At 53.4% G+C, this 27,313-nt stretch overlaps 1 protein-coding gene across 4 annotated transcripts in view; it reads right to left on the bottom strand.

The window, feature by feature from the left end:
• The window catches only part of LOC140393945 (DENN domain-containing protein 2C-like), a 253,665-nt gene that overhangs the window by 102,845 nt on the left and 123,507 nt on the right, over positions 1-27,313 (bottom strand). For all 4 annotated transcript variants that reach the window (XM_072480624.1, XM_072480623.1, XM_072480626.1 and 1 more), the window contains exons 2-3: positions 22,587-22,685; positions 14,239-15,339 (exon numbers count right to left, since the gene is read on the bottom strand). In XM_072480624.1, the coding sequence (XP_072336725.1) occupies positions 14,239-15,339; positions 22,587-22,654 (1,169 nt within the window). In that variant the 5' untranslated portion in view covers positions 22,655-22,685. The remainder of the gene's footprint in view (positions 1-14,238; positions 15,340-22,586; positions 22,686-27,313) is intronic.

Here is a 27,313-nt window from a genome sequence, read left to right as displayed (position 1 = left end):
GATGAGCAAGAGATAACATGAAGGGTTGGGGAAACTAGCACGTACGGGTGAGGGCCAGTGTACAAAGCTGTGTAAATATATCATTTTGCCATGTATATATCTTGCTCTGCGCGATTTCTCGTTTTTTTTTGTTACGGGGGGGGGGGGGGGGGGGGGTTATTGTTTGTAAGGGAGAAAAATTGTGTTAAAAAACTTTAATAAATATATTTAAAAAAAAAAAGAAAATGCTAAGGGTGGGCATTCCTGAAGAGATCACACATCCCCAATGACTCAAGGGAACCCAACAGTCCCCCAAGCATTTAACCGCCCAAAATGGAGTAGGTTCACTTGGGAAGACACTGGACACATGGAGGGGTTTCATTTGGAACACACACAGGCGACTTCCGATGACAGGGATGTGCTTAATAATTAACACATCAGGTGTCTCTCCTCCATACGACACAAAAATAGGCACTTTGGGCCGAATTTAGCCCGCAAAATCGGACTTCATCCTCTCAACCACAATACGAGTATGAACAACAGAAATGCCAGGAAGCAACAACTTGAGAGGCCGCAGGAACACCAGAAATTGCGGCAAGGGCCAGGAACAGCGAGCATGTGGGTCGGTGGTCCCATGAGGCGAGGAGTCCCCAGCAACCCGAGTGGGGGAGACTGGCGACCTGGAAAACAAGCACCCCCCACCTCACCCTTGCCAGGCGATGGATGGAGGATGTTCCTAACCAAGGAGCTAAATGCAATGAAGAATGATATTAAGGCCAACATAAAGGCGACAGTCAAGGTGGCGGGCGGAGTCTAGTTGCCATGCAGATGGTGCTTGATGGCATGGACTGGAAACAGGAAGTCCAGGGGTGCACGATTCGAGAGCTGGAAAAGGCGTTAACGGATCAGGATGACCGAATCTCCGCCCTGGGGCAGAGATCAAGAGGTTGATGGCGGCCCAGAGAAGCCTGAAAGGGAAGGTAGAGGACCAGGAGAATCGGTTGAGGATGCAGAATTATTGGATAGTGGGCCTGCCAAAGGGGATCGAGGACTGGGACCCAACTGTCTGCCTGGCCCAAATGCTGGGCGACCTGGTTGGGAGGGACAGCTTGCCCAAACCGCCGGGGATCAATAGGGCTCAGAGGTCGTTCTGATCAAAGGCCCGGGCCGGGGAGCAGCCATGGGCGATAATAGCCAAACTGCACAAATATCAGGACCGAGAGAGAATCCTTCTCTGGGCTCGACAGATGAAGGCATGCACCTAGAAGGGGCAGAAAATATACGTGTATCAGGACATTGGGGTGGACCCGGCAAAGCGCAGAGCCAAATTTAACCATGCAAAGGCAGCCCTGTACAAGAGCCAAGTGAGATTCGGGATGTTATTCCCAGCCAGGCTCTGGGTAATTTACCAGGGCAAAGAACATTATTTCACTGCCCCGGCAGAGGTGGACGTGTTTGTCCGCAAGAATGGTCTGGGGAGGCGACAAGAGGTAATGGTGAGGGAGACACTTGAGGAAATGAAAGGAAGAAATGGACAATTTTGCACGGGACGGCATCGCCTCTCTATGGGCAGGAGAACCAGCTGATAGCGAGAAGGGGACGATGGCAGCAGGACTTAGGAGGATCGGGGGCGACAGTACGGACACTAGCAGAGGGGGCATAGTAGGGGGTGAGATCGACCCTGGGAGGGCCACCACACGAGCGGGAAAGGTAGCACCAGGAAGTAGGAGAGAGAAGGGGGCACGAGGTGAACAAAATGATAAGGGGGGGGGGGGGCTCTAGACTGGCTTCAGCAGGTCAATATCGTAAACATGGAACAAGATGGCTTCGCAAGCAGCCACTTTGGAGGGTCCCTGAACAAAGGGAAACCCCAGAGTGCAGGGGCGCATCCACAAGGCAAGTATGGTTGATCCTGCAGGAAAGGGGGGGTGGGGGAGAGGAACAAACCTCCTCCTCCTCCTCCTCCCCCCCCCCCCCCATCAGGATAGGCACCTGGAACGTCAGGGGACTCCACAGCCCAGTGAAGATCCAGAGTCTTCACCCACCTGAGGGGCATGAAAGCTGACATAGTCTTCCTCCAAGAGAAACACCTGAGGGAGGAGGACCGATTGTGGGTAAGAAAGGGCTGTGTGGGACAGACCTTTTAAAAAAAAAAAAATTTAGAGTACCCAATTCATTTTTTCCAATTAAGGGGCACTTTAGCGTAGCCAATCCACCTACCCTGCACATATTTTGGGTTGTGGGGGGGTGAAACCCACGCAAACATGGGAAGAATGTGCAAACTCCACACGGACAGTGATCCAGAGCCGGGATCAAACCTGGGACCTCGGCGCCATGAGGTGGCTGTGCTAACCATTGCGCCACCGCGCTGCCCTGGGTGGGACAGACCTACCATTCCTGCGACGGGACGAGGGCCAGGGAGGTAGCCACACTGATAAGTAAGAGGACAGTGTTCACTGCGACGAGGACGATTACGGACCAAGGGGGAACGATACCCCATGGTCAGCGGTGTCTTGGACGGGGCACCCGTAGCCCTGGTGAACGTGTACGCGCCCAACTGGGACGACACGGAATTTATTAAAAAGACCATGGCGGAAATCCCCGATATAGACACGCACAGATTGATCATGGGGGTGGGCTTCAACAGAGACAAGACGGGATGCTCGCTGTCCCTGCTCCTGTTCGCCCTGGCATTCAAGCCGCGAGGAATCCCAATGGGGGGGGCAGAGAGCACACAGTCTCACTATGCGGATGACCTGCACTTCTACATCTCGGACCCGCAAAGTGGCATGAAAGAAATCATGAAAATTCTGAAACAGTTTGGAGCCTTCTCGGACTACAAACTCAACCTGGGCCAAAGCAAAGTTTCCCTGATGAACCCGGAAGGGGGAGGAGCAGTGCTGGAGGGTGTACCATTTAAAATAGCTCAAAACAAGTTCCGCTACCTCAGTTTACCTCTATGGGTGAGGAGCTGCAGAGGGTGCTGGAGGCGAATAAAAGGCTCAGAGCCAAGGTGGAGGACCTGGAGGACAGGTCGAGACGGCAAAACGTACAGATCGTGGGCCTGCCTGAGGGTGTGGAACGCCACAAGACAATTATATTGGGCTTTGGGGTTATGGTGGTTCTCTGGGGAGTGTACGGTATTGCACTGGTTTTGTTTGTTTTTTCAGGGACTGGGTTATGGGGGAGGGGATTGGAAGGAGAAGGGGATTGGGAGGAGGGGGCCTGGACGGGGACCTTCACACTAGCAGGCGGAGGTTGACTAGTGAACGGGAGTATGATGGGAGGGAGTGCCTCAGTCATTGGAACCTGGTTGATCTGATTTTGATGGCCTGGGAGGTGTGAAAAGTGGGGAGAGGGGATCAATACTTGAAAGAGGTGGAGTAATTCTGGGAGGGGGTGGGTTCAACGTTAACAAAGGGATGGGGCGGGTCAGGGCCTTGGGTTATGATAATGACGGATAGGAGGGACGGGGGCGGGGGAGGTTGAGACACCCCCGGTCTGAATAGTAACATGGAATGGGAGGGGGCTGGGGGGAGCGGTGAAGAGATCAAGGGTTTTTACACATTTCAACAGCTTAAAAGCCCAGGTGATGCTGCAGGATAAGGTTCAGGTGAGACTTAGGAAGGGGTGGGTGAGTCAGGTTTCCCACTCGGGGTTCGATAGGACTCGGGGAGTAGCGGTATTGGTGGGCAAGAAGGTGAGGTTTCAGATTGGGGGGGGGGATTAGAACATCATGCAGGAACCAAAGGTGGATAGGTCTCAGCCACACTTGCTGACCCAGTTGGGCCACAAGGTGTACTCAAGGATAGACTTTTTCATGGTGGGGACGGCGCTATTGGCCGGGTTGGCAAATGGAAGGACATGGGGTTGTTAGCGGACCAGAGCTTTTGTGACAAGGTAGGAAAGGGATTGAGGAATATGTGGGGTTTAATTGCACAGGGGAGGTTTCGCAGTCGATGGTTTGGGAGGCTCTGAAGGCAGTAGTGAGGGGGTGGTGATGATTTTGTTCAAGGCTAAGATGGACAAGGAGGAGAGGGAGGAATGGCAAAAACTGATGGAGGAGATTTTCGAGGTGGATGGGGGGTATACTGGGGACCCGGATTTGCGCGTCCTGGCCAGGAGGAAGGAGTTGCAGGCAAGGTTCAACCAATTGTCCACAGGGAAAGCGGTGCGTCAGTTGAGAAGGGTGAAAGGGGCTGGGGGTGGGGGGAACAGAAGGCAGGGCATATGCTGGCCGGTCAGCTCCAGAGGGAGGCAGCGGCGAGGGAGAAATTCGGGTGCGGAATAGGATGTGGAAGCTGATCGTGGCCCCGGAGCAGATTAATAAAGTATTTGAGGAGTTTTATAGGAATGTATATAGGTCGGAGCCACCGTGGAAGGAGGGAATTCCTGGACGGGTTGGAGTGTCCGAAGCTGGGCGAGGAGAATAGAGCAGGGTTGGAGTGTCTGAAGCTGGGCGAGGAGAATAGAGCAGGGTTGGAGGGACTGGTGGGGGAGCAGGAGGTGAAGGAGGCAATTGGGAGGATGCAAGCAGAAAAGACAGTTCCCAGTTGAATTTTGTGAGAAATTAAGGACAAGCTGGCACTGTTGATGTTGGGAATGTTTGAGGATGCAATAGGGAGGGGCGTCTTGCCGCAACCGATGGGGCAAGCTTCTATTTCATTGCTCCTAAAGAAGGCTAAGGATCGGATGGAGTGTGGGTCGTATAGGCCCATATCTACTGAATGCAGATGCCAGGATATTGGCGGCAAGGTTGGGAGGGTGTCTCCCGAAGGTGATTGGGGAGGATCATCGGGGTTAGTGAAGGGAAGGCAGCTATTCTCAAATGTGAGGAGGTTGTTAAATGTGGCCCCATCTCCTACGGAGGGAAAGGAGATGGAAGTGGTGGCGGCAGTAGACGCAGAGAAGGCGTTTGATTGGTTTACTGGATGTCGGTATTGGAGAGATTGTGAATTGGGCCGCGGTTTGTGGCGTGGGTGCAGCTGTATAAGGAACCGATGGCGAGTGTTCACACTAACACCATGAACGTGGGGTATTTTGCACTGTACCGGGGTATGAGACATGCGTGCCTCATGTCCCCCCCCCTGTTGTTTGCATTGGCTATTGAGCTCTTGCCAATTGCGCTAAGGAGCTCAGGACTGTGGAAGGGTACAGTGAGGACCATAGGGTGTCCCTACATGCCGATGATCTGCTGCTGTATATTTCGGAGCAGAGCACATCGGTGGGGAGTATAATGGAGCTGCTTCAGAGATTTGTGACCTTCTATAAATTGAAATCAGGAAAGAGCAAACATTTTCTGGTCTCTCGGCTGGGCGGCTGCCATTCCACTTGACGACAACCCACTTCAGGTATTTGGGGATGCAGGTGGCCCGAGATTGGGAAGGGCTCTGGAAACAGAATTTCACTCGCTTGGTGGGGAGCGTGAAGCCCGATTTATCGAGGTGGGGCCATCGGGTGCAGGCAGTTAAAATGAATGTTTGGCTGCGGTTTTTGTTTATATTTCAATGTTTGCCGGTCTTTTTACACAAATCTTTCTTCAGGGGCTGGACAAGTTGATTTCCTTGTGTGGTGGCAGAAGTAGGAGGGTGGTTTTGCAGAGAGGACAACAGGTGAGGGCGTTAGGACTCCCGAACTTGCTGTATTATTGTTGGGCGGCGAATGCGGAGAAGGCGCGGGGCTGGAACAAGGGGATGGGGGTTGGGGGGGGGGGGGGGCTCTGTGGGTAAAGGTTGAGGCGGGGTCATGTAGTAGGTCAGGGTTGCGGGCTCTGGTAACGACCCTGCTCACGATGGCTCCAGGAAAGTACTGGGTGAGTCTGGTGGTGGTGGCCACATTGAAGATTTGGAGGCAGTTTAGGCGGCACTTTAAGCTTGTTCCTTGAGGGCGATTTTTGAGCCTAGAGGAGTTGAGGGAGTATGAGTTGGTGCAAGGGGAAAGGTTTAGGTATATGTAGGTTTGAGACTTTGCAAGAAAGGTTTTCCGTTGCTGGAGAGGGGGTCGTTTCGGCGATGTACAGGAAGATCCTGGAGGAGGATAGGGCACCCATGAAGGGATTAAGGCAAAGTGGGAGGAGGCTCTGTGGTGTGAGGTGCTGTAGAGGGCGAATGCCTCAACTTTGTGTGCGACGTTGGGGCTGATACAGCTGAGGTTTGTGTACAGGGCGCACCTCACAAAATCATGAATGAGCCGGCTGTTCAAGTGGAGGATGTCTGTGAGCGATGTGGGCGGGGCCCCGCGAACCATGTACATTTATTTTGGTCCGGCTCGAAGATAGAAAGGTTTTGGAGGACAATGTCCAGTACAATCTTGGGGGTCTTGCATATGGGTATGGAGCCCGGTCCCCTAGAAGCCGTATCGGGGTGTCGGACTGGCCAGAGTTGTAGGTGGGAGTGGGCAGATGTTTTAGCCCTCGCCTCACTGCTCACTCGTAGGCAGCTCTTGTTGGGGTGGAGGTCAGCTTCTCCACCCTGTGCTTCAATGTGGCGGGGGACCTACTGGAGTTTGTGACATTGGAGAAAGTGAAGTTCGAGCTGAGAGGGGTGAAGGAGGGGCTTGCTCCTCATGCACCTTCCGGAGTTGGTTACCGTTGATTGTTTGGGGGGGGGGGGGGGGGGGGGGGAGCGCTGGTGGGGGTGTTCGTGTTTTGGTGGGATTGACTTTGTATTGATGGAGTTGGGTTTTTTCTCGTGTGGTAAAAATTTGTCGAATAAAAATACTTTTTAAAAAGCAAAACAAATTCCACTACCTGGGGATCCTGATAGCCAACGACTGGACACGGATCCACAAGTGGAACCTGACCAGCAGGTGGAGCAAATCGATAAGGACTTACAGAGATGGGACGCACGACTTCCGGTTGCGGCGATGACCAGCTAAGCCGCACATTTCGGCGGCTCCAGCTCAAACGGACCTTCGGGCTCTTTTAAGAGCCCCAACGGGAAATTCTTTCGTGACGTAACCCGGTGTGGGGTGAGACAACAGGGAGTCCCCCCCAGCGGAAAAGAAAAAGATCGTCGGCGGCGGCCAGATCTCAGAGAATCCACGAGGACAGCGGCAGAAGAAAGAAAGGAAGAAGATGGCGTCAGAGGAAGCCCAGGCGACATGGGGACCGGACCAGGACGAATTTTTAAGACGGTGTGTGGAGCTGCTTAAGAAGGAGGTGCTGGCCCCGATGCTACAGGCAATCGAGGGGCTTAAAGAGACACAAAAGGCCCAGGAGATAGAGCTCCGTGTGGTGGAGCAGAAGGTAACGGACAACGAGGACGAGATCCTGGGCCTAGCGGTCAAAATGCAGACACACGAGGCGCTCCACAAAAAGTGCACTGAAAGTATTGAAGTCCTGGAAAACAGATCAAGGAGAAAGAACCTCCGGATCCTGGGTCTCCCCGAGGGAGTGGAAGGAGCTGACGGCGGGGCTTACGCGAGCACGATGCTACGCTCGCTAATGGGAGCTGAGGCCCCCTCGGGCCCCTTGGAAGTGGAAGGGGCCCACCGGGTCCCTGCGAGGAGACCAAAGGCTGGAGAACCACCTAGGGCGATGATCGTGCGATTTCACCGTTTCAATGATAGAGAGGTGGTTCTGAGATGGGCCAAGAAGGTACGAAGTAGCAGATGGGAGAATGCGGTGATACGAGTGTATCAGGATTGGAGTGCGGAGGTGGCGAGAAGGAGGGCGAGTTTCAATAGAGCCAAGGAGGTGCTGCATAAGAAGAAAGTGAAGTTCAGGATGTTGCAGCCGGCGCGACTGTGGGTCACGCACCAGGATAGACATTACTATTTTGAAACATCGGAAGAAGCATGGACCTTCATTCAAAAAGAGAAACTGGACCAGAACTGAGGGACTGATGTTGGAGGGGAAACGACAATGCTGATGTATAGAGGTGTAAATTGGGGAGGGGGGGGACACTGAGAAATGTGGGCGCCGGTGGGGGGGGGGGAGAGAAGAGACACAGGCGGGGGATGGGGACTGGGAGCGGGGCGGTAGGGGGAGCTGCGCCATGGGGGGGGCGGGATGGTTCTAGAAAGCGCGGGGTTTTCTTTTCCCGCGCCAGAGAGATGATGGCGGGAAGATAGGCGCAAGGAGGATGGGAGTTCCTCACACGGGGGGGGGGGGGGGGAGGGGGGGTCAAGGAGAGAGCGGGAGAAGCCGGGGTCAGTTGAAGTCAGCTGACTTTCGGAAGCAATATGGGGGGAGTAACCATGCTAGATGGGGATCTAGCGGCGGGGGGGGGGGGGGGGAACAACTGGGCTGCTGCTGCGGAGATCGAAGGGGAGCTGGTAAGAGAAAAGGTGGTCGAGGCGGGAATGCGCCGCCTGAGAGACGGGTGGGTGCGCGGAACCGGGACGTGGGACTGGCCAAGAGAGGGTGATGGCTAGTCGACAGGGGAGGGGGGCAGGCAGCCCCCCAGTCCGGCTGATCACGTGGAACGTGAGAGGCCTAAATGGGCCGATTAAGAGGGCCCGAGTGTTCGTGCACTTAAAGGGGCTGAAGGCAGGTGTGGCCATGCTTCAAGAGACGCATCTGAAGGTGGCAGACCAGGTTAGGTTAAGGAAAGGATGGGTAGGACAGGTGTTCCACTCAGGGCTGGATGCAAAGAATAGAGGGGTGGCCATATTGGTGGGGAAACGGGTGTCGTTCGAGGCTAGGAACATTGTAGCGGACAGCGGGGGCAGATATGTGATGGTGAGTGGCAGACTGCAGGGAATGGAGGTTGTGCTGGTCAACGTATATGCCCCGAACTGGGGTGATGCGGGATTTATGAAGCGGATGCTGGGACGCATCCCGGACCTGGAGGTAGGAAACCTGGTAATGGGGGGGGACTTCAACACCGTGCTAGACCCAGGGTTAGATAGATCTAGATCCAGGACCGGAAGAAGGCCGGCAGCGGCCAAGGTGCTTAGGGTGTTTATGGACCAAATGGGGGGGAGTAGATCCGTGGAGATTTGCTAGGCCGCTGGCCAAAGAGTTCTCCTTTTTCTCCCACGTCCATAAGGTATACTCCCGGATAGATTTCTTCGTTTTGGGAAGGTCACTGATTTCGAGGGTGGAAGGAACGGAGTACTCGGCCATAGCTGTTTCATACCATGCCCCACATCAGGTGGATCTGGGACTAGGAGAGGAGAGGGAGCAGCGTCCACTCTGGCGACTGGATGTGGGATTATTGGCGGATGAGGGAGTCTGCGGAAGAGTGCGGGGATGTATCGAAAGGTACCTGGAGGCCAATGATGATGGGGAGGTCCGAGTGGGGGTAGTATGGGAAGCGCTGAAGGCGGTGGTCAGGGGAGAGCTGATCTCCATCAGGGCTCACAAGGGGAAAACAGAGGCCAATGAAAGGGAAAGATTACTGGGGGAGATTTTGAGTGTGGATAAAAAATATGCGGAGGCCCCGGACGAAGGACTATACAGGGAGAGGCGACGACTCCAGGCGGAGTTCGACCTGCTGACCACAGGGAGGGCAGAGGCACAGTGGAGGAAGGCACAGGGGATGAGATATGAATATGGGGAAAAGGCGAGTCACCTGTTGGCCCACCAGCTTCGAAAGAGGACAGCGGCGAGGGAAATAGGGGGAGTTAGGGATGAAACGGGAACCACGGTGCGGAGAGCAGGGAAGGTGCACGAAGATCAGACAGGGTTCGTAAAGGGGAGACAATTGAATGTCAACGTGCGACGGCTATTGGGGGTGATAATGATGCCCCCAGCAGAGGGGGAGGCAGAGATAGTGGCGGCAATGGATGCAGAGAAGGCATTTGGAAGGGTAGAGTGGGAGTATCTATGGGAGGTGCTGAGGAGGTTCGGGGAGGGGTTTGTCAGCTGGGTTAAACTCCTCTATGGGGCCCCAATGGCAAGTGTGGTCACAAATCGGCAAAGGTCGGAGTATTTTCAACTACATAGGGGAGCAAGACAGGGATGCCCGTTGTCCCCATTACTGTTCGCGCTGGCAATTGAACCACTGGCCATAGCGCTGAGAGACTCCAGGAAATGGAGAGGGGTAGTTAGAGGGGGAGAGGAACATCGAGTGTCACTCTACGCAGATGACCTACTGCTATATGTGGCGGATCCAGTGGGGGGGGGGGGATGACAGAAGTTATGCAGATATTGAGGGAGTTTGGAGATTTCTCGGGATATAGGCTTAACATGGGAAAGAGTGAGCTTTTTGTGATACACCCTGGGGACCAGAGTAGAGGGATAGATGGCCTGCCGCTAAGGAGAGTGGAAAGAAACTTCCGATACCTGGGGATTCAGATAGCCAGGAGCTGGGGAACCCTACACAGACTCAATCTGACTCGGCTGGTGGAGCAAATGGAAGAGGATTTCAAAAGGTGGGATATGCAGCCGCTGTCACTGGCGGGCAGAGTGCAGGCGATTAAGATGATGGTCCTCCCGAGGTTCCTATTTGTGTTCCAATGTCTCCCTATACTGATCACTAAGCCCTTTTTCAAAAAAATAGATAGGAGCATCATGAGCTTCGTGTGGGCAGGGAAGGCCCCGAGGGTAAGGAGGGGGTTCCTGCAACGTAGCAGGGACAGAGGGGGACTGGCGTTGCCGAATTTGGGCGACTACTACTGGGCCACCAACGTGGCGATGATCCGTAAGTAGATGATAGAGGCAGAGGGGGCGGCGTGGAAAAGGCTGGAGATGGCGTCCTGCAAAGGAACGAGCTTAAAAGCGCTGGTGACGGCGCCACTACCGCTCTCCCCGAAAAAGTTTACCACAAACCCAGTGGTGGCGGCAACATCAAGTATCTGGGGGCAATGGAGGCGACAGAGGGGTGTGTTGGGAGCCTCGGTGTGTTCCCCGATCAGGAACAACCATAGGTTTGCCCCAGGGAGGTTGGACGGAGGATTCCAGAGCTGGCACCGGGCAGGAATTAGGAGAGTGGGAGACTTATTTATAGATGGGACGTTTGCGAGCTTGGGAGCACTAGAGGAAAAGTATGAGCTGCCCCCGGGGAATATCTTTAGGTATATGCAGGTGAGAGCGTTCACGCGACAACAGGTGAGGGAATTTCCGCTGCCCCCGACACAAGGGATCCAGGACAGGGTGCTTTCGGGGGTGTGGGTCGGGGAGGGCAAAGTGTCCGAAATATACCGGGAGATGAGAGAAGAGGGGGAGGAGCTGGTAGAAGAACTGAAGGGAAAATGGGAAGAAGAGCCCCCTCTGCCTCTATCATCCACTTACGGATCATCGCCACGTTGGTGGCCCAGTAGTAGTCGCCCAAATTCGGCAACGCCAGTCCCCCTCTGTCCCTGCTACGTTGCAGGAACCCCCTCCTTACCCTCGGGGCCTTCCCTGCCCACACGAAACAGGGTTTGTGCACTGATGCCCTAAGTAGGGTAAATTCCTCGTGTGCCAGGCTTAGCCTGGTCAAATTTAAGGTGCTACATAGAGCACACATAATGGGAGCGAGGTTGAGCAGGTTCTTCGGAGTGGAGGACAAATGCGGGAGGTGCGGGGGAAGCCCGGCGAACCACACACATGTTTTGGTCGTGTCCGGCACTGGAGGGGTATTGGAGGGGAGTGGCGGGAGTGATCTCGATGGTGGTGAAGGTCCGGGTCAAGCCAGGCTGGGGGTTAGCTATATTTGGGGTAGCGGGTGAGCCGGGAGTGCAGGAGGCGAAAGAGGCCGATATTGTGGCCTTTGCGTCCCTAGTAGCCCGGCGTAGGATTTTACTTATGTGGAAGGAAGCGAAACCCCCCGGCGTGGAGGCCTGGATAAACGATATGGCGGGGTTCATAAAACTGGAGCGGATGAAGTTTGCGCTGAGGATCGGCTCAAGGGTTCACCAGGCGGTGGCAACCGTTCCTCGACTATCTAGCGGAACGTTAGGGGGAAAATAGATAGCCAGCAGCAGCAGCCCAGGGTGGGGGGGGGGGGGGGGGAGGGGGAGATACATTGTTTGTGTTCTAGATGGGGTGAGGGGGCGGGGTGGGGAGCACTATTTTGTGTTATTTTGTTAGATAACATTGTTAAAATAAAATAGTGAACTATCAGTTATCATGTTACCATTTTTGTTGATTTGTAAGGGGGAAAAATTGTGTTCGAAAACTTTAATAAAAATATATATTTTTAAAAAAGAGATGGGACGCACTCGCGCTTTCCCTGGTGGAGAGGGTGCAGACGATCAAGATGAACATACCATCCAGGTTCCTCTTCCTGTTTAGACCCATACCGATCTACATCCCCAAGGCCTTTTTCCTTTCAATAGATATGATTATGGCGTTTGTGTGAGGGAACAGGGGAGAATACCCAAAACAGTACTACAGAGGAGAAGAAACATGGGAGGCCTGGGCCTCCCAAACTTGCAATAATACCACTGGGCACCCACGGCGAAAAGAGTGAGGGGCCGGGCACAGCACCCAAACACGGAATGGCCGAGGATGGAGGAGTCCACATGTACAGGGTGTACCCTCCGGGCCCTCGCCATGGCCCATCCCCTCCAGCAAAACACTCAACAAGCCCGAGGTGGTAGCGACCCCAAGAACTTGGAACCAGATGAGGCAACATTTTGGTCTGACTAATATGTCCATCATGGCTCCCATGTGCCGCAACCATAGGTTTGCACCAGCCATGCTTGATGCCAGCTGAGACAGGACAGGGGGACACTGACTGTTAGGGTCTATTACACAGGTGACAGACTAGCGACCTTAGAGGAGCTGATGGAGGGACTGGATCTACCAAACAGGAACAAACTCCGACATCTACAGATCAAAAACGTTCTCTGCAATGAGACGACTACATACCCACGAACCCTGAAAAGCACAATGCTAAAAAGCACAAAGATAGACGAGTTACTGGACACGGGCATTCTGGGGCAGGGGAACTGCGGGGACCTGTACGGACGACTTTTGGGAAAAATGGGAGGAAGAGCTAGGGGTGGAAATAGGGTGGTGAAAGGACTGTGTAGGGCAAACTCCACCTCATCCTGCACAAGGCAGTGCACAGAGTGCACCTGACATGACCCAGAATGAGCAGGTTCTTCCCAGAGGTGGAGGACAAATGTGAATGGTGCCAGAGAGGCCTGGCCAACCACACCCATATGCTCTGGGCATGCCCCAGATTTGTCAGGTTCTGAACAGCCTTCTTCGAGGCAAAGACCAAGTTGGGAGGGTGAGGGTGGAGCCGTGCCGGAGAGTGACAATCTTCGTGGTATTTGACCAGCCAGAACTATTCATGGGGAAGAGGACCGATGCCCTAGGCTTTGCTTCTCTAATCACCCGCTGGAGAATGCTGCTCAGCTGGCGATCAGCAGCACCACCCAGAGCTGCAGACTGGCTGGCAGACATATCAGAATTTCTCCATCTGGAGAAGATCAAGTTCACCGTCAGAGGGTCAGAGGATGCCTACCACAAAGTGTGCTGGCCATTCACCAGCTTTTTCCAGGACCTGTTTGAAGCCAACAGGCAATAGAATGGGGCAGATGGGGGAAACGCAAGGTAGCCAACGGGTCCACAGGAAGACGACTGGAAAGGGAGGGTGGGGGTAGGCCGAAAACAACCGTCAGAGGCCAGAGAGCCTAGAATAAGGACACAGGAAAAGAAACTCCCACGGTTCAATAAAACATTCTAAAAAAGGAACATGTGGAGGCAAAGCAAAGGCCTCAGAGCATAAACCCTCGAACAACTCACCCACCCAACCCTCCAAGCACCACCGGCCCCATGTGTGACAGAGACTGCAGATCACACATCATCAGTCATCTCAGAACCCATCTTTACAGAGTGGAAGTAAACCACCCTCAATCCAGAGGGACTGCCCAAGAAGAAGACAACATTTATAGTATGAATAAAAGCACAGAGGTTATGACAGGCAGCGAGACACGCAGGAGGGGGTCGAAGGATGACTGAGGAGTTTATCTCACTCAAATATCACTTCATTACTATTGAAGCATGTGCAATGCCGAGGTCAAATGTACACTTAGCAACAGAAGTCACAATGAATGAGGTCCTCAGACGACGCTTCAGTTAAAAGTTGGTGTTTGATGTTAAAAGTGTATCTCCGCTAACACAGTTCATGTTAATCAGTTGGAAGCTATGAAACAGATCCGAACTTTAGCTTAAACACGGACCGATATTTTCAGGCCTTTCTGTTTTCTAATACGTGGCAGCTCCTCACCACCTTCTCAAGAGCAATTAGGGATGGACAATAAGTGATCGTCTAGCCAGCACATGCTCAGATCCCAGGAACAAATAATATATATGTATATATTTTTTAAAAGTCAAACCTCCAAATGTATTGTCTAACCAAATGGTGTTTGGCATACCTGTTGGTCTTTATCAATGTAGTTCCAGTCACCAGTGCCTTGGCTGAAGGAGGTGGGTTAGCTGGCAGTGGGGGTGGGGAGCGAACATTTTCTTTTGTAGAAGTCAACTTCCCTTGAGGGGGAGCATCCTTAGAATTTTTATCTACAGCGTATTTGAAGGTTCTGCGGGGTTTAGGCACAGGATTAATTCTACGCGATTCATCGGTTTCCTCCGAATCAGCATACACATTCTCTGCGTTCCTAATAGTTGTCTCTCTGTTCTCAGAGTTTCTCAAATCTAAATCCTTTTCAGCTGAACTGGTGCTTTCCCGTTTCCTTTTCAGTTCTGAAGCACACGTTGCATTCTTATCTTCTAAAACGCCTTCCATCTTCTTCTTCCAGAAATTCTGGGATGTATAAAAATTGCCCGGAGGTAGCAGCTTTCCAGAATCTGGTGCGTTCTTGACCAGACGCTCCAGCTTTTTAACCTGAGGGATCACAGAACCCAATCCTCTCGAGTTCGGTTCTCCCCCATTTTTCTCACGAGTACTTTTTACCTTTTGATCATTTGCATTCCATCCTTCCCTGAAATCTAGGCCCAGGCTTTTAGCTTTTACAAGGCCTTTCTTATTGCCACCTACTGGGCTTTCAGTCTTCGCCACCAATGGACACCCACACTCTGGGGGCAAGGCACCTTCCGCGGGTGTGTGTTGGTCCGTGCCAGTGTTCGTTTTCCCCTCCCATTGTGAAATCTTTTGTTTAATGTTGACAGTGTGATGTCGGGAGCCGACCCGATCGCCATGACTGGGGGCACTACCCACTGAGTGCATTTTCTGCAATGGTTTCTTTACACCCCCAGGTCCATTTCGAGGGGCTTCCCCCCGCCCCGTGGCTCGATGTCTGAGCAGCTGTGTATCATTTATGCATGCTCTACTCGGACCAACTTTCGAAGAGTGCTCAATCGTCCCAGCTGGTGGTAGGGCTTCCCCCGAGGCCCCAGCGGATTGACCCTTGTCCAAGTTCCTGGTTGGAGGCCTCTTATATGTACAGGGACCTTTGCTTGTAGAATTACGAGAGCCCTGGCTCAGGGCGTCTTCAATTTCCTTCACGATATCCCTCACCCTGCCAAAAGAAAACATATGACTGTATTCAGATCTGGTTAGTCATTCTGTTGACTGGTAGGCGTGACAGTGAGAGGCAAAAATTGGCAGGCATGTGTCAAAAGGGACTACTACTTGGCAGTGGAATGGAAATGCTGATGCCAAGAAAGAGTTATTCACATGACACTCAGCAGTATCCAAATCGGCAACTCCACTGGATAGCACTGAGCACCCGCACAAGGCAAAACATTCCAAATAAAGCAGTACAGAGGCAAAATATCATGGCAAAAAAAGATGGGACAGAGGGAACATTCCTCAGGCACTACGTGTGAAGCCTTTGAGGAATGTCAGAGGGTGGATGGCTGGAAGAACGCCGCAATTAGTAAGACACCTTTTGATGTTTCAATCATCTCTGTTAAGCACTTACAAAACTGAGACACGCCTCACCACAAACATCACAACAAACAAATCAGAATCACTGCAGCACCTTTAGGTGAAAAGAGCAAGACACAGGAGACATGTAAAGGGATCAGACACAATAGCGAGTTGCATCAGGACAAGATACAACACGTTGCTTCACAAAGTCTGTGCTCGCACATCACAGGTTCGAGTTGAAGTCACTGTGCGTCAGGAGAGAAGGTGAAGAAGACCTGGCTGCCTCACTCAACCCCTAAAGTCTCTGATGTGCCATCAATTAACACAAGACGAGTAGTGAACGTAACTGTGGCTTTAATAAGCTAAACAGGAAGACGTCCGGTTGCGGCGATGACCAGCTAAGCCGCACATTTCGGCACCTCCCATTTCAACGGACTTTTGGGCTCTTATCGGGAGAACCAACGGAAATTTTTCACGGCCAAACCCAGTGTGAGGCGATAAAGGAAGGAGTCCCCCCGGGTGTGGATGGAAAGAAGCGATAGTAGTGGCCAGATTGCGGAGGATCCTCTGGAGCAACGGCAGAGAAGAGAAGGGGGAAGCAAGATGGCGGCTGAGGGAGCCCAGATGGTATGGGGCCCAGAACAGCAGGAGTTCCTCCGACGATGTGTGGAGGAGCTCAAGGAGGAGGTGCTGGCGCCGATGTTGCTGGCGATTGAGGGATTGAAGGAGACCCAAAAGACCCAGGCGATGGAGCTCCGTGGAATGAAGGCAAAGGCAGCCGAGAATGAAGACGAGATACAGGGCTTGGTGGTGAAGACGGAGACGCACGAGGCACTACATAAGAGGTGCATAGAAAGGCTGGAAGCCCTGGAAAATAGCTCGAGGAGGAAGAATCGAAGGATTTTGGGTCTTCCCGAAGGGACAGAGGGAGCTGATGTTGGGGCGCATGTGAGTACGATGCTCCATACTTTAATGGGAGCTGAGGCCCCGACGGGAGAGGAAGTGGAGGGAGCATACCGGGTCCTCGTGAGAAGACCAAAGGCAGGGGAAATACCGCAAGCAATAGTGGTGAGGTTCCACCGCTACAAGGACAGGGAGATGGTCCTGAGATGGGCTAAGAAGACACGGAGTAGCAGGTGGGAGAACGCGGTGATCCGCGTGTATCACGTTTGGAGTGCGGAGGTGGCGAGAAGGAGGGCGAGTTTCAATCGGGCCAAGGCGGTGCTCCACAGGAAGAAAGTAAAATTTGGAATGCTGCAGCCGCAAGACTGTGGGTTACACACCAGGGCAAACACCACTACTTTGAGACGGCAGAGGAGGCGTGGACATTTATTCAAGAAGAGAAGTTGGACTAGATTTGAGGGATTGATGTTTGGAAAGAAGTAGCGAGGTGGTGGCAAAGAAATGCAAAGGGGGGAGAGGGGGAGGGCTTATCTGTAGAAATGTTAGACGGGAGAATTTTTTTCTTCTCCCCCCTCCCTGAGGGGGGACACACGAAGAAATGTGGGCGCCGGTGGGGACGGGGAAGGGGACAGGGAAGGGGAGAGGGAGCTGCGCCACTACGGGCGGGGCCGAGAGGGAAGCACGGGGTTTTTTCTCGCGCTATGGAAATTGCGGCGGGAAAAGTGGGCGCAGGAAGGAAGGGGGCCTCACACGCAGGGAGGCCAAGGGTAAACGGAGGAAGCCGAGGTCAGCCAGAGTTTGCTGACTCCCGGAAGCAATAAGGGGGAGCAATCAAGCTAGAAGGGAATCTGGCGGGGGGGGGGGGGGAAACTAACTGGGTTGCTGCTGCTGAGGGTAAGGGGGAGCTGATACGAGATGGGATGGTCGGGACGGGAGGGCGCCGTCTGGGGGAAAAACGGGTGCGTGGGACCCGGGTGAGGAGCTGGTTTAAAAAAGGGGATGCTAGTCGACGATGGGGGGGGGGGGGGGGGGGGGGGGGGGGGGGGTAAAGGGCCCCCCAACCCGGTTGATCACGTGAAACGTGAGAGGGCTGAATGGGCCGATTAAGAGGGCAAGGGTATTTGCGCACCTAAAGAGACTGAAGGCGGATGTGGTTATGCTTCAGGAGACGCACCTGAAATTGGCGGATCAGGTCAGATTAAGAAAAGGATGGGTGGGACAGGTATTCCACTCAGGCTCAGATACGAAAAATAGAGGGGTGGCAATACTGGTGGGGAAATGGGTATCGTTTGAGGCTAAGACCATAGTGGTGGACAGTGGGGGCAGGTACGTGATGGTGAGTGGCAGATTGCAAGGTGAGGCGGTGGTGCTGGTGAACGGAAATGCCCCGAACTGGGATGACGCGGGTTTTATGAAGCGTATGTTGGGGCGCATCCCGGACCTAGAGATGGGAAATTTGGTAATGGGGGGACGGGGGACGGACTTCAACACTGTGCTGGACCCAGGGCTGGACCGGTCCAGATCTAGGACCGGGAGGAGGCCGGCAGCGACCAAGGTGCTTAAGGGGTTTATGGAGCAGATGAGAGGAGTAGATCCCTGGAGATTTGCTAGACCGAGGAGTACAGAGTTTTCCTTCTTCTCCCACGTCCATAAAGTATACTCCCGGATAGACTATTTTGTCCTAGGAAGGGCGCTGATCCCGAAAGTGGTAGGAACGGAATATTCGGCTATAGCCGTTTCAGATCACGCCCCACATTGGGTGGATCTGGATCTAGGAGAGGAGAAGGAGCAGCACCCACATTGGAGATTAGACATGGGACTGTTGGCGGACGAGGGGGTATGTGGAAGGGTGAGGGGATGTATTGAAAGATACCTAGAGGTCAATGATGATGGAGCGGTCCATTGGGAGTAGTATGGGAAGCGCTGAAGGCGGTGGTTAGGGGGGAGCTGATTTCCACAAGAGCCCACAGGGGGAAACAAGAGGGTAAAGAAAGGGAGAGACTGATTGGGGAGATTCTGAGGGTGGATAGGCAATATGCGGAGGCCCCGGATGAAGGGCTATAGAGGGAAAGACGGAGACTACAGACGGAGTTTGACCTGCTGACCACGGGTAAGGCGGAGACGCAGTGGAGGAAGGCACAGGGAATACAATACGAATATGGGGAAAAGGCGAGCCGATTGCTGGCCCAACAACTTAGGAAGAGGGGGGCGGCGAGAGAGATCGCAGGAGTTAGGGACGGGGAGGGAAGGATGGAGCAGAGAGCGGGGAGAGTGAACGGGGTGTTTAAGTCATTTTATGAGAGGCTGTATAAGTCCCAGCCCCCGGAGGGGAAAGAGGGAATGATACAATTCCTGGACTTCCCGAGGGTTGAGGAGCAGGAGGTGGCAGGTTTGGGAGCACAGATTGAGGTGGAGGTGGTGATTAAAGGAATTGAGAACATGCAGGCAGGAAAGGCCCCAGGACCAGATGGGTTCCCGGTGGAATTTTACAGGAAATATGTGGACCTACTGGCCCCACTCCTGACGAGAACCTTCAATGAGGCTAAGGAAAGGGGGACACTACCCCCGACAATGTCGGAGGCGACGATATCGTTGATCCTGAAACGAGACAAAGACCCGCTGCAGTGCGGGTCATACAGGCCCATCTCCCTCCTAAATGTAGATGCCAAGTTACTGGCCAAAGTGATGGCGACAAGGATAGAGGACTGTGTCCCAGGGGTGGTACATGACGACCAGACAGGGTTTGTTAAAGGGAGGCAATTGAATGCCAATATACGAAGGTTGCTGGGGGTGATGATGGTGCCCCCACTGGAGGGGGAGGCGGAGATAGTGGTGGCGATGGATGCAGAGAATGCATTTGATAGAGTGGAGTGGGACTACCTGTGGGAGGTACTGAAGAGATTTGGATTTGGAGAGGGGTTCATCAGATGGGTTCAGCTCCTGTACGGGGCCCCGGTGGCAAGCGTGGTTACAAACAGGCAACGATCCGACTATTTCCGATTACATAGGGGCACAAGACAGGGGTGCCCCCTGTCCCCGTTACTGTTCGCGTTGGCAATCGAGCCATTGGCCATAGCGCTGAGGGGCTCTAAGAAGTGGAGGGGGGTGCTTAGAGGAGGAGAGGAACATCGGGTGTCATTATATGCGGATGATTTGCTGCTATATGTGGCGGACCCAGTGGAGGGGATGCCTGAGATAATGCAGACACTCAGGGAGTTTGGAGAGTTCACGGGATATAAATTGAATATGGGAAAGAGTGAACTTTTTGTGATGCACCCCGGGGAACAGGGCAGGGGGATAGACGATCTGCCGCTGAGAAGAGTAGCAAGGGATTTTCGATATCAAGGGATCCAGGTGGCCAGGAACTGAGGAACCTTGCATAAACTTAACTTGACATGACAGGTAGAGCAGATGGAGGAGGACTTTAAGAGGTGGGACATGGTGTCCCTGTCATTGGCGGACAGAGTACTGGCGGTTAAAATGGTGGTCCTCCCGAGGTTTCTTTTCGTGTTTCAGTGCCTCCCCATACTGATTACAAAGGCCTTTTTCAAGAAAGTGGACAGGAGTATTATGAGCTTTGTGTGGGCTGGAAAGACCCCGAGGGTAAAGAGGGGGTTCCTGCAGCGCAGTAGGGACAGAGGAGGACTGGCACTGCCGAGTCTGAGTGACTATTATTGGGCCGCCAACGTGTCCATGATATGTAAGTGGATGAGGGAAGAAGAAGGGGCGGCGTGGAAAAGGCTGGAGATGGCGTCCTGTAAGGGAACAAGTTTAAAAGCACTGGCGACGGCGCCGTTACCGTTCCCCCCGAAAAAATACACCACAAACCCAGTAGTGGTGGCGACTTTGAAGATTTGGGGGCAGTGGAGACGACATAGGGGAGTGACGGGTGCCTCGGTGTGGTCCCCGATAAGGAACAATCACAGGTTCGTCCCGGGGAGGATAGATGGGGGATTCCAATCTTGGCAGCGAGCAGGAATTGGGAAGTTGAAGGACTTGTTCTTGGACGGGACGTTCGCGAGTTTGGGAGCATTGGTAGAAAAATACGGGTTGCCACCTGGGAATGCCTTCCGATATATGCAAGTGAGGGCATTTGCGAGGCAACAGGTGAGGGAATGTCCGCAGCTCCCGGCGCAAGAGATCCAGGACAGAGTGATTTCGGGGGCATGGGTCGGTGAAGGTAAAGTGTCTGATATATACAGGGAAATGAGAATCGAGGGGGAGACGATGGTAGAGGTGCTGAAGGGTAAATGGGAGGAGGAGCTGGGGGAAGAGATCGAGGAGGGGCTGTGGGCAGATGCCCTAAGTAGGGTAAATTCCTCGTCCTTGTGTGCCAGGCTTAGCCTGATCCAATTCAAGGTTCTACACAGGGCGCATATGACGGGAGCAAAGCTGAGCAGATTTTTTGGAGTGGAGGATAGGTGCGGGAGGTGCGCGGGAAGCCCGGTGAACCACACCCACATGTTTTGGTCATGTCTGGTATTGCATTGGTTCTGGGTGGGTGTGGCTAGAGTGATCTCAAAAGGTGGTGGGGGTCCGGGTCGAACCGAGCTGGGGGTTCGCTATATTTGGGGTTGCAGAAGAGCCGGGAGTGCAGGAGGCGAGAGAGGCCGATGTTTTGGCCTTTACGTCCCTAGTAGCCCGGTGAAGGATTCTACTTATGTGGAAAGAAGCTAAACCCCCGGGCGTGGAGGCCTGGATAAACGACATGGCAGGGTTTATAAAATTGGAGCGGATAAAATACGCACTAAGAGGTTCGGCTCAAGGGTTCACCAGGCGGTGGCAACCGTTCCTTGACTATCTTGCAGAGCGATAAGGGAAAACAGGAAAGACAGCAGCAGCAACCCCGGGGGGGGGGGGGGGGGGTTTCTTTCTTTCCATCCTAGTTGTTTATATTTATTTTTTCAGTATTATTATTTCTCTTTTCTTGTTCTTTTTCTGCACTTGATAGTTTAATATATTGTTTAAGTAACGGTCAATGTACATTTTGTTACAAAGTTGTAAAAATGGAAAATTCTTTTTGATCGAAAAACTTTAATAAAATATATTTCAAAAAATAAAAAATAAGCTGAACAGAACGCCTCCTGGCCACTGATCCCGAACTGGGGCAGGGCTGGAGGTCGGCCACCTTTATACCGAGCCCGAGGGGAGGCAGAGCCATTTCATTTCAGTGGTTTACCGCAATACATGTAGTACAGTAACAGTCTACCACAATACATATAATACACTAACAGTGGTTTACCACAACCTCAGATTGGGTAACACCTCAAACAGCCGAGGTCAGGTTAGCTGCCCATCCGACCAGCCACAGAATGATACCCTACCCCTGCAGAAACAGCGTGCCAAGGGTGCAGAAGGAGGAAAGAGAGAGAGGGAGGGAAAGAGAGAGAGGGAGGGAAAGAGAGAGATATGAGAGAGGGAGAGAGATATGAGAGAGGGAGAGAGATATGAGAGAGGGAGAGAGATATGAGAGAGAGATATGAGAGAGAGAGAGAGAGAGAGAGAGAGAGAGAGAGAGAGAGAGAGAGAGAGAGAGAGAGAGAGAGAGAGAGAGAGAGAGAGAGAGAGAGAGAGAGAGAGAGAGAGAGATAGAGCGCGAGCAGGGAAAGAGAGGGGGAAAGAGAGAATCATAGAATTTACAGTGCAGGAGGCAGCCATTCGGCCCATGGAGACTGCACCGGCCTTTAGAAAGAGCACCATACTTAACCCCACACCTCCACCCTATCCCCATAACCCAGTAACCCCACCTAACCTTCTGGATACTAGGGGGCAATTTAGCGTGGCCAATCCACCTAACCTGCACATCTTTGGACTGTGGGAGGAAACCGGAGCAGCCGGAGGAAATCATCGCAGAGAGAGGGAGAAAGAAAGAGAGGGAGGGGTGGGAAAGAGAGACAGCTGAGGGGCAAACAGCTCAGAGTATCACAATCTGAAGACTTATGCAATGCTGAGACAGTTAAATAGAGAACTGAGTGAACTGATTATACTGACCGCCTGGACGTTGAGGGACTGAAGGGACGGTCAGAAGTTGCCAAAACCCCAGCCCTGGTATCACTCATCACTCCATTTCCTGACAGGCCCCATCCTCACCTGGAATTGAAGGAGACAAGATGATTAAACACCAGAGGTTTCAATTTGAAAGCCAACAAAAAGTAATAAGGTCAAAGTTGTTTCAGAGAATTGAGGGCAATAGGAGATGTAAACAGTCAAGGCCTCTCATTCTAAACAAAGGTTGCAACCCAGAATTTGTAACAGATCCTGCAACAGTCAGGGGTCCCTGCGCCCTGAGGTAATTGAATTGGGCAGAGAACCACCACCCCGGCCTTGTCCCCACCAGGGGCCTGTGAATGTGAACAATCTGGTGTCACCTATTCAGATTCTAGTTGTGGCTGTACAGCTGCCCTCAGGTGATGTATGTAGATTTACAGGAACCAATTTTAATTTTCCTGATGACATTGAACAGCCATTTTGTTGGGTCTGACAGGCTGCAATCAAGCCTTAGTTTGGGAGTGCAGTGATCAACATTCACGCCTGGCACCACGAGCAGTGGCAACACCCACTGAGCTGCTGGTGGGGCTGGGGGGAGGTAGTTGTGCTTCGCCCTCACTTCCCACCAGCACAAAGGGATCAGAAAATGAACGTTTGGAAGGGACCTTCAAAGAAAGAAGCTCGAGAGACAGTGCCACATCACACAAATACTATAAAACTACAGGAGTAGCTCAGAGCTGTGGCGAGTCATACACTCCGCAAAGCCTGTTCACCATCTACGAGGCACAAAGTTGGTCTTTGAGACAGTTAGTCTTCAAATGCTGAATTTGGGACAACTGAGGGATTAGGCAACTTCAAAGGGCAATTAAAAAAGTCAACCCCATTAGTCTGGGCCTGGTCTCACAGATAGGTCACAGATAGCAAGGCCAACAGGTTAATTCGCAAAATTCGTGAACAAAATGGATGAGTTGAAAAATTATGTTCAACTATCATTTAGACTTCATGGCTGTGTGGTAAACCACTAGTATATAATGTATATTGTGGTAAACGGCTACTGTATTTCATGAAATGTGGTAAACCATTGCCCGATGGCTCCACCTCCCCTCGTGACCGGTATAAAGGTGGCTGGTCTCCACTTCTGACCCAGTTCAGGATCAGAGGCCAGGAGGCTTTCTGTTTAGTTTATTAAAGCCTCAGTTACGTTCACTACTCGTTTTGTGTTCATTGATGGCACATCAATTTAATAAACTAAACTTCTAAGATGAATTCATCGCTCAAGCCCGATTGCCTGGAGCTGGGCCCACAGGCTGCCGACGCCACTGCAACATTCGAGCACTGGCTAAGCTGCTTCGAAGCGTACCTTGGATCCTCCACCGAAGACTTCACCGACCTCCAATAGAAGCAGATCCTCAACGCACGGGCGAGCCCGCAAGTTTTCCTTCTCATCAGGGACTCCCCCTCGTATACGGAGGCGACAATGCTGCTGAAGGGACAATATGTAAAGTCTGTAAACGAGGTGTATGCTAGGCACCTTCTTGCCACGAGGCGACAACGCCCTGGGGAATCACTAGCAGGTGATTTGCGGGTACTCAGCCAGAACGGTGATTGCCAGGCGGTATCGGCTACGCAACATGCGGAGCTGTAGATCAGGGACGCCTATGTCGCAGGCATGAAATCGAACTACATCCGCCAGCGATTGCTAGAAGGGGGTACACATGGCCTCCCAGAGACAGTGCAGCTTTCAAACTCGCTGGAGGTGGCCTTCCAGAACATGGAGGCCTACACCTCCGACCGCGCGGCACCCTCGTGGACGCCGCCATCATCTGACTCGAGTGCGGCGCAAGCTGTGCCGCGCAGCAGCCGACCAACGCCAGAAGCCCGAAGTGCTACTTTTGCGGCCAGGGTAAGCATCCCAGACAACGCTGCCCTGCACGGAACACAACTTGCAACAGGTGTGGGAGGAAGGGGCCACTTTGCGAAAGCATGCCAGACCCGATCTCTCTCCCTAAAACTCCTAGGCCCAGCAGCGCTGCTAGTCGGGGCCACCCCCAGCTGCCGCGCCACCCGCCATGCGCGACATGTGGGCGCCGCCATCTTCGCTGCCATCTTCGATTTCGCCCGCCATGTGCGACGCATGGGGGCCGCCTCTTTGACGCCATCTTGTACTCCAACCAACCTGTGTGACCCATGGGGGCCGCCATCTTTGACGCCATCTCCGATGCCACCCGCCATACGCGACCCATGGGGGCCGCCATCTTGGGACCACTCCGCAGCCTCCTGGGAGCCCTGCTCACCCGGTCGTTTGATGGCCGCGGCCACCTCCGACCGGCCTACCCATCACCTTCCGAAGCTCGCCTCCACCACGCTCGACCAGTCCCGGCCTCATCACCTCAAAATCTACGATGACCGTCCAGATCAGCGGGCACGAGACGGCCTGCCTTTTCGACTCCGGGAGCACAGACAGTTTCATACATCCAGATACGGTAAGGCGCTGCCCTCCCAATTTTACCCGCGACCCAGAAAATCTCCCTGGTTTCCGAATCCCATGCAGTAGAAATCCGGGGGTACTGTGTCGCGACCCTTACTGTACGAGGCGTAGAGTACACTACCTTCAAACTCTACGTCCTTCCCCATCTCTGCGCTGCCCTATTACTGGGGCTCAACTTCCAGTGCCACCTCCAAAGCCTTACTTTAAAGTTCGGTGGACCCCTGCCCCCCCCCTCACCGTCTGTAGCCTCGCGACCCTCAAGGTCGCCCCACCAACGCTCTTCGCTAACCTCACCCCGGACTGTAAGCCCGTCGCTACTAAGAGCGGATGATACAGTGTCCGGGACCTTTATCAGGTCGGAGGTCCAGCAACTCCTAGGAGGGGATCATTGAGGCTAGTACCAGCCCCTGGAGAGCCCAAGTGGTGGTTGTCAAGACGGGGGAAAAGCAGCGGATGGTCATCGACTATAGTCAGACCATCAACTGATACACACGCAGCTCGATGCGTACCCCCTCCCCCGCATATCTGACATGGTCAACCAGATTGCGCAGTATTGAGTCTTCTCCACAGTTGACTTGAAGTTCGCGTACCACCAGCTCCCTATCCGCCCGGAGGACCAGCAATACACTGCCTTCGAGGCAGATGGCCGCCTCTACCACTTCCTCAGGGTTCCCTTCGGCATCACCAATGGGGTCTTGGTCTTCCAACGAGAAATGGACCGAATGGTTGACCAGTACAGGCTGCGGGCCACATTCCTGTACTTAGATAATGTCACCATCTGCAGCCATGACCAGCAGGACCATGACGAAAACCTCCGGCACTTCTGCCACACCGCGAAACTCCTGAACCTCACCTATAATAAGGAAAAATGCGTTTTCCGCACAACCCACCTGGCCATCCTTTGCTACGTTGTGGAAAACGGAGTCCGAGGGCCCGACGCCGACCACATGCGCTCCCTCTGGAACTCCCTCTCCTCCACAGCCCCAAGGCCCTGAAGAGATGCCTGGGGTTCTTCTCTTACCATGCCCAGTGGGTCCCCACTTATGCGGACAAGGCCCATCCACTTATTAAATCCACCATTTTTCCCCTGACGGCTGAGGGCCCGCCTGGCCTTCAACCACATCAAGGCAGATATTGCCAAAGCCGCGATGCACGCTGTGGACGAGTCCATTCCATTTCAGGTGGAGAGCGATGCGCGGACTTTGCTCTGGCCGCTACCCCTCAACCAGACGGGCAGGTCCATGGCTTTCTTCTCCCGTAACCTCCATGTCTCCGCAATTCGACACTCCTCCGTCGAAAAGGAAGCCCAAGCCATTGTAGAAGCTGTGCGGCATTGGAGGCATTACCTGGCTGGCAGGCGATTCACTCTCCTCACTGACCAACGTGTTTAACAATACACAGCGGGGCAAAATCAAGAACGACAAGATTCTGAGGTGGAGGATCGAGCTCTCCACCTACAACTACGATATCTTGTATCGACCTGGGAAGCTCAATGAGTCCCCAGATGCCCTATCCCGCGGTACATGTGCCAGCGCACAAGTAGACCGACTTCGGGCCCTCCACAATGACCTCTGTCACCTGGAGGTCACCCGTTTTTTTCACGTTATCAAGGCACGCAACCTGCCTTACTCCATCGAGGAGGTCAGGACCGTGACCAGGGACTGCCAGGTCTGCGCGGAGTGCAAACCGCACTTCTATCGGCCAGACAGGGCACACCTGGTAAAGGCCTCTCGCCCCTTTGAGCGCCTCAGCATCGACTTCAAAGAGCCCCTTCCCTCCACTGACCGTAACGTGTACTTCCTCAACATTGCTGACGAATACTCAAGATTCCCTTTTGCCATCCCATGCTCTGACATGACCTCTGCCACCGTCATCAAGGCCCTGCACAGTCTTTTCACCTTGTTCGAGTTCCCCACCTACATCCATAGCGATCGCGTTCCTCCTTCATGAGCGACGAGTTGCATCAGTTCCAGCTACAACCCCCGGGGCAACAGACAGGTGGAGAGGGAGAACACAATGGTCTGGAAGGCCGTCCTCCTGGTCTACGGTCTAGAAGTCTCCCGCTGGCAGGAGGTCCTCTCCGATGCGCTCCACTCCATCCGGTCACTCCTGTGCACTGCCACCAACGAGACCCCTCACGAACATATGTTTACCTTCCTCAGGAAGTCCACCTCCGGGGTCTCGCTCCCATCCTGGCTGACAGTCTCAGGGCCCGTCCTCCTCCGGAAGCATGCGAGGGGTC

Source organism: Scyliorhinus torazame, chromosome 17 (genome assembly GCF_047496885.1).
Source record: "Scyliorhinus torazame isolate Kashiwa2021f chromosome 17, sScyTor2.1, whole genome shotgun sequence".
NCBI lineage: Eukaryota > Metazoa > Chordata > Chondrichthyes > Carcharhiniformes > Scyliorhinidae > Scyliorhinus > Scyliorhinus torazame.
The sequence above is the reverse complement of the archived record's forward strand: the minus strand, read 5'-3'. Positions and strand labels throughout refer to the sequence as shown.